The sequence below is a fragment of the Colobus angolensis genome, unplaced genomic scaffold (genome assembly GCF_000951035.1).
Source record: "Colobus angolensis palliatus isolate OR3802 unplaced genomic scaffold, Cang.pa_1.0 Scaffold100, whole genome shotgun sequence".
NCBI classification, from domain to species: domain Eukaryota; kingdom Metazoa; phylum Chordata; class Mammalia; order Primates; family Cercopithecidae; genus Colobus; species Colobus angolensis.
Window position 1 is genome coordinate 1,347,258 of NW_012110920.1, and position 7,436 is coordinate 1,354,693.

At 40.0% G+C, this 7,436-nt stretch overlaps 1 protein-coding gene across 1 annotated transcript in view; it reads right to left on the minus strand.

Annotated features, from left to right (window-relative positions):
• The window catches only part of POLR2B (polymerase (RNA) II (DNA directed) polypeptide B, 140kDa), a 49,399-nt gene that overhangs the window by 19,510 nt on the left and 22,453 nt on the right, over positions 1 to 7,436 (minus strand). The window contains exons 8-13 of the mRNA XM_011937167.1: positions 6,393 to 6,589; positions 6,144 to 6,263; positions 4,768 to 4,954; positions 1,209 to 1,352; positions 825 to 964; positions 611 to 722 (exon numbers count right to left, since the gene is read on the minus strand). Coding sequence (XP_011792557.1) covers positions 611 to 722; positions 825 to 964; positions 1,209 to 1,352; positions 4,768 to 4,954; positions 6,144 to 6,263; positions 6,393 to 6,589 — 900 coding nt within the window. The remainder of the gene's footprint in view (positions 1 to 610; positions 723 to 824; positions 965 to 1,208; positions 1,353 to 4,767; positions 4,955 to 6,143; positions 6,264 to 6,392; positions 6,590 to 7,436) is intronic.

Here is a 7,436-nt window from a genome sequence, read left to right on the forward strand (position 1 = left end):
CTACAGGCGCGAATGACCACGCCCAGCTAATTTTTGTATTTTCAGTAGAGACGGGGTTTCACCATGTTGGCCAGGATGGTCTCAATCTCTTGACCTTGTGATCTGCCCTCCTCAGCCTCCCAAAGTGCTGGGATTACAGGCGTAAGCCATCATGCCCAGGTTTTTTTTATTTTTTGAGACAGAGTCCCACTCTGTCACCCAGGCTGGAGTGCAGTGGCGCAATCTCACCTCACTGCAACCCCCACCTCCTGGGTTCAAGTGATTCTCCTGTCTCAGCCTCCCCAGTAGCTACGATTACAGGCCTGTGCCACCATGCCTGGCAAATTGTTGTATTTTTAGTAGAGATGCGGTTTCACTATATTGGCCAGGCTGTGCGTGAACTCCTGACCTCAGGTGATCTACCTGCCTCGGCCTCCCAAAGTGCTGGGATTACAGGCATGAGCCACTGTGCCCATGCCCGGCCTAGCAATAACTTATAATTAAATTTACACTTTACAGTTCAAGGAAATAAAGTTCAAAGAAAAGATGCTAATGCAAAGATAACTTTCACTAGTCGTATGCCTTGTTTAAAAATCTCACAGACCACACCCTCTTAACTAAAGATTCTTACTTCAGACACAATGATGTCCATCTGACGTCGCAATTTCCTTAGGGTGTTCATAAGTTGTTCAGGATCTTTATGTATTCCAACCCAGCAGCCATTAACAAAAATCTTGGTTGCACTACAAAAGAAAAAGCAAAAGCATTTTACACTTAACAATGCTACACTAAGCAACAACTAAAGATTAACTACAGTTTAAAAAGCTAATTCCATCTATACACACTCAGCAATAGCTGCAGGAGAAATTTCTTCTAAGTTTTCCATACTCCATTCTTCTAAAAATTCCAGAATTGGAGATGGTTGAGATCCAACTGAAATATAAGCCATCAAGGCTAAATTCTTCACAAGTCCTACAGCATGGCCCTAAAAAATAAACCAAGTATTAGTCATTCTGATTTTACATGCCTATCAGACTTCTTTTCCATAAACATTTTTCCTTCAATGTGATTTCAAGATTTACTCTTACTTTCTAAGAATACAATTATTAAAAAAATCTTATTTCTAAACCACTCTGCATAATTTTTTAAACATCTACTTCTAAAAGCAATTATGCCCTACATAATTACTCACTGACTTTTTGTCCTGAATATAAATTCTAATGTATTACCTCTGGGGTCTCGGCAGGACACACCATCCCCCACAACGTATTATGCAACTGTCTTGGTTTTGCTAGCTTGCCATCTCTACCAATAGGAGAATTTAAACGACGCAGGTGAGAAAGAGTAGACGCAAAAGTCAGGCGGTTTAATACCTAGAAAAAAATAGCCAATCTTTAAAGTCTGGACATTTCTGTGATTCATACTGTTACACTGAGGCAAAGTCAAGTTTTACACATAATCTACTGAGTATCAAACTGTTCCCCATTTCTCTATTCTTTCCCTGAATAATGTTGTTTGACACCTTAACTTACCTGCCACTTGCAGCAGGGATGGCAAATACATTCTAACATACAACATAAACATTCTGTGTATGGTCTCCAAACAAACACTAGGACATTAGTTTCATGAAGGCAGGGAATTTTTTAAAATTGTTTTATTCTCTGTTGTATCCCAGCACCTAAAACAGTACTTGGCATTCATTAGATATTCAATAAGTGTTAAGTTAAATTCTACCAACTCACACTCCTTTGATCATAGCAGACATCCCTAATTCATCTCATTACTTTTTCCAGACTGAGGCCTCTGAATCTAATAGAAAAATGCAAACATCCATTACCAATACTTACAGCATACTAACCAAGATGTTATTTATAAATAAGATAATATTTAGGGAAACATAAAGCAGACAACTCAAGCTCTATATTATTAATTATTTATAAATCTCCATCTTCCCCAAGTCCTTAAACAACTCAAACCTCCTTCCTCTTTCCTAAGTCTTCTGTCATAGATAAGCAGCATCACCTTTCTCTCAATCTGGAAATCTCAAAATCATTTTTGTCTACAAGTTCCTCCTTCCACACATCTATAAATATACCCTGTCAATTCTATTTTCAAATTTTCTAAAACACCTAGCCCCTCCCTTCCCAATGTCACAGTAATAGACCAGCCCATTTCCCCTCATCTATACTACCTCCATCAGCTCTGCGTGGTTCCCTCCAATCCCTGCCTGGTTCCCTCCAACCTACCTTCCTCACTTGCCAGAATTATTAAACACTTACCTACATAAAAATTAAACAGATAGCCACAGGCTACTGAAGAGCACAACACTAAAGTCCTCCTCAATGAAGCCCCAAAAACGACCTTCCCCTTAGTCTCCTTACAATCCTGTACTCAACTGACATCACCAAACATCCTCACCTCCATGCCTTTGACCATGCTATTGCCACAGAATGAAATGCACTTCTCCACTCTGCTCTGCCTGATGAAATGATACCACCTCTACAAAGCCATCTGACCCACCTCCAGGAAGAACTATTCTCTTTTCTGTACTCACTGGAGTTTTCAACCATTCAACGAAATCAATCACAAAGTCTTATGAAACTTACTTCCTAAATATTTCTAAAATTTACTCTCCATCTCTATAAAACTGCTCTAGTCCAGTCCCTAATTATTTCTCACCCCAGGCTGTTGCAACAATCTTCCTGCCACCAACCTTGCCCTTCTCAAGTCTTTTCTCCACACTGCCAATTACTGTGAATCTGTCCGAAAGAACAAAAATGACCATGTCACTCCTCTTCATGAGCTGGTTCCCATCCTAAGCCTCCACTTTGATTTGAAATCCCAGAACTGCTCTAGCTCCCACGACAGACACACATTCCTTCCTCCCTCCATCTCTTAACTCAGAATATTGAGAAGTTCTCTAAGCTCGAATCACTTGAACCCGGGAGGCGGAGGTTGTAGCGAGCCGAGATCGGGCCACTGCACTCCAGCCTGGGCGACACAGGGAGACTCGGTTCTACCTACCTGGCAACTTGGGGCGTTTTCCAATTACTCTTCAAGATTCAGTTCAGGTGTTACCTCCCAAACAAGGACTTTTTTTCACGTTCTCAGGCTGTGCTAAGTACCTTTCTCCAGCATTCCCACAGAGCAGTAGTGCACATCTCTTATCAAAATAGTTACCATGCCATGTTGTAATTATCTGTTTACATCTATCTACAAGCATAGGCTGTGAACTACTGAAGATCAGGATCACTGCATCTCCAGCATGTGGCAGAGTGCCTGGCACATCACAGGTCCCAGTAACAATTCCTTGAACTGGGCCGGGCGCAGTGGCTCACGCCTGTAATCCCAACACTTTAGGAGGCTGAGGTGGGTGGATCATGAGGTCAGGAGATCGACACCATCCTGGCTAACACAGTAAAACCCCATCTCTACTAAAAATACAAAAAATTAGCCAGGCGTGGTGGCACGCACCTGTAGTCCCAGCTACTCGGGAGGCTGAGGCAGGAGAATGGCATAAACCCGGGAGGTAGAGCTTGCAGTAAGCGGAGATCGCCACTGCACTCCAGCCTGGGTGAGAGAGTAAGACTCTGTCTCAAAAAAAAAAAATTCCTTGCACTGAATTTGCAATGTAGCATTTGTCATAACACAGCACAGGGCATAGTGAGCTACACATGAATGAATCTGTTTCCTCTGCTAGATGCTGATGAGCTCCCTGAGGCTGAGATAGCATCTCATTCACGTATGTGAACTCAGTATCACAAATATCAAATATACCCAATAAATCGTTACTGAATTAAAAGGAATTTAAATATTAACTTTGCTATCAGCAGCCCCTCAAAATTTCTTAGAGCATCCAGATTTCTAGGAAAAAGGAGCTTGAAACTGGTGTCCAAATGCCAAATCAATCAGGTGATACTGGTATAGGCTAGTTTAAACAAGGAAAGGAAGGGGAGATACCCCTAAAAATAGCATAAAGTATATTACACGTTTTCAATCATCTATGAAAAGCAAATACAAAAAATTAAAATGCCTAGTGAGACACTCTTTGAAAAGCTTTTCTCCATTACTCCATCTGAGAATAGCTACTGCAGTCACTATATATGCAACAGACCAACATACAGAAACCAGTGTCAGAAGTACTGTATTTTCCAACAAAGAAGGGCGATGACCATTTATTCTCTGGGTTAGCTTCTAATATGGAGCTTTTAAGACATAAAAATTTCACTAACATGGACGGTCTCACCCACTAAGTAGCTACTCTAATTTCTTAATTATTTTGAGTTCCTAAACTGCAGGCCAAAAATCTATCTTAGTAATGCTAATAGTTAATTTAAGAAAATTTCATGTTCATAATTCAAAAGTCTCCTTAAGTTTTTTGTTGTCTCACTCTTTTTGCCCAGGCTGGAGTGCAGTGGCACGATCTCGGCTCACTGCAAACTCCGCCTCCTGGGTACAAGTGATTCTCCTGTCTCAGCCTCTCAAGTAGAGTCGTTGGGATTACAGTCACCCAACACCACGCCCAGCTAATTTTTGTATTTTTAGTAGAGACAGGGTCTCACCATGTTGGCCAGGTTGGTCTCAAACTCCTGACCTCAGGTGATCCAGGCCACCTCGGCCTCCCAAAGTGCTGGAATTACAGGCGTGAGCCACCGCCCTTGGCACCCACTAGTTTTACATTTGATCAAGTAAGAAAAGCAAAATAATTTACATTCAACAAACAAACGAATCTACCAGTTCTATAAACATGTTTCCTATTGAACGTGTAGTCATAGTTGGCACACTTACCTGAGATACTCCAGCTCTGGCTTGATGAGCTTTCTTTTGATCACCCCAGTTTCCAGTAGCTAAAGAGTATTTTAGGCCATCAGATATGATCCGTGTTTTAATTGCCAACTCCAAGTTAAAATCCTTTCCTCGATCAATGAATTTCTGTGCATAGATCCGCACTTCTTTAAGCAAATTCTTAAACATACTGCCAAATAAAATGGTATTATTTTAAACATGTAGAGGTCTACAACATATATTCTCAACAGGAGCAATATTGCAAAAAAAAAAAAAAAAATACACGAGTATTTTGCAATATTGCAAAAAAAAATGCGAGTAAAAAAATATGTGAGTAGAAAAAAAGTGTGGGGAAGGTGAGCAAAAATTATTTGGGCAGAGTGAAAGTTCTTGCTCTTTTATGTTGCTCTTTTGTGTCTCAAGCACAGATATACACATAGTACATGAACATACATGGCAGGGGAGCAATTACACAAAAATGTCAAAGAGGTGGGGCATGGTAGCTCACATCTGTAATCCCAGCACTTTGGGAAGCTGAGGCAGGTAGATCACCTGAGGTCAGGAGTTTGAGACCAGCCTGGCCAATATGGAGAAACACCGTTTCTACTAAAAATACAAAAATTAGCCAGGTTTGATGGCACATGCCTGTAGTCTCAGCTACTCGGGAGGCTGAGACAGGAGAATCGCTTGAACCTGGGAGGCAGAGGTTGCAGTGAGTCCAGATCGTACCACTGCACTCCAACCTGGACAACACAAGCAAAATTCCATCTCAAAAAACAGAAATGTTAAAAGAGGCTCCTTAATGGAGTAATATCAAAAATAGGTTGAAAAACACTAACCTATAACATACTAAATAACAAAACACGTGCAAAACACTGCTAATGTTATCCTTTTTGTACTGTCTACATATTTCATTTTTAAAAATAACTTTTTTCCAATTATAGAAAATATGGGAAATACAAAAACATCAAGAAAAGAATTAAAAACTGCACATAATATCAATACTGTGAGACAATCACTGATAGTATTTTTATATATTTCTCTCTAGCTTTTGTATATATGTGTACAAAGCAGGACAAAATCCAATATTAGCCCTTAGGGAAACCAAGGCAATCATTCAGCTTTCTCAAACATCTTACAAAGCTACCAGAGGAATAAAGAAAATATAAACATGTAATATATTGTCCTCATAAACCTGGCTTTCCTAGACATGAACCAAAACTAAATCTGAGCAAGTAGCAATAAGAATGTAGCTAACTTCATAAGTACTCAACGTGGGTGCCAACACAGTTTAGCCTGGCCGTGTGCAATGACTGACCTAAAGTGAAATAAATCTCCCTACTTTAACGACTTCATTCTGTCATTCTGTAATTCCTTACCCTCTAAATAAGAATGCCAGCAGCGGCCCAGCAAGATCCAATCTCTTGTTTCCATAGTGATCTCTGTCATCTAGTTCTCTTCTACCCAAAGCTGCCAGAAGTAACCTATGCACCATATATCTTAGAAAAAGAAAAGAAAAAAAAAGGAAAACAGTTTTAGGCTTTTCTTGATTTATATGTTAAAAACATCATTTTTTACTTTAAGAAAAACCTTTATCTCAACTATATCTTGATAAAGAACTTACATACCCCAAGAAATAGGCTTTTTTGGTCTCACAGAAATCACTGACACCAACATGAGGGAGCATTTCTTTTTGTAAAACTTCCTTTGCATATTTAATTCTTTTCTCTTTAGTAACACCAGGCTTTGCCCCTCTTGAACCAATGAAATTTAGTGCAACATTCTGTTCTTGGATGACAAAAGCTTCATCGAGAGAAGGTTTAACCTATCAGACAATTTAAATAAAGGTTATTTTCAAATTCATGTTGTCACCTATTTTAAGGTAAACTGTCACTTAGTTTATAACATACCAAGTGTCCCTACGAACCTAATAAAATATGTGAATATTTTTAGAAAATCAAGGAATCACAAATTCTTAGCAGACCCCTCAGAGATCTAGATCTCTGACAAAATCCACTCATCAGCACAGGCATTACACTTTCTAGAAAAATACAAATAATTTCATTATAAAAAGAGTAGTGCATGGCCGGGAGCAGTGGCTCATGCCTATAATCCCAGCACTTTAAGAGGCTGAGGTGGGCAGATAGCTTAAGTCCAGGAGTTTGCGACTAGTCTGGACAACATGGTGAAACCCCATCTCTGCTAAAAATACAAAAATCAGCCGCTGCAATGGCACAGGCCTGTAGTCCCAGCTACATGGGAGGCTAAAGTGAGACAATCACTTGAACCCTGGAGGCAGAGGTTGCAGTGAGCCGAGATGGTGCCACTGTACTCCAGCCTGGGTGACAGAGTAAGACGCTGTCTCAAAAGGAAAAAAAAGAGTAGTGCATTTCTTTTTTACGCTTTACCAATGGCAAAATAAAGTTCCAGATATCTAAAACCAATTTACAGAAGTTTCATAGTCAAATTAAAGTTTACTGAACTACAAAAGCTTAATGTACCAGACTGTTTTCAGTTTTGGTATTTAAAAATGTTTGGCCCGGGTCGGGTGGGGCTCACTCCTATAATCCTAGCACTTTGGAAGGCCAAAACAGGAGGATGGCTTGAGCCCAGGAGTTCGAGACCATCCTGGGAAAGAAAATGAGAACCTAAATCTACAAAAGAAAACTAAA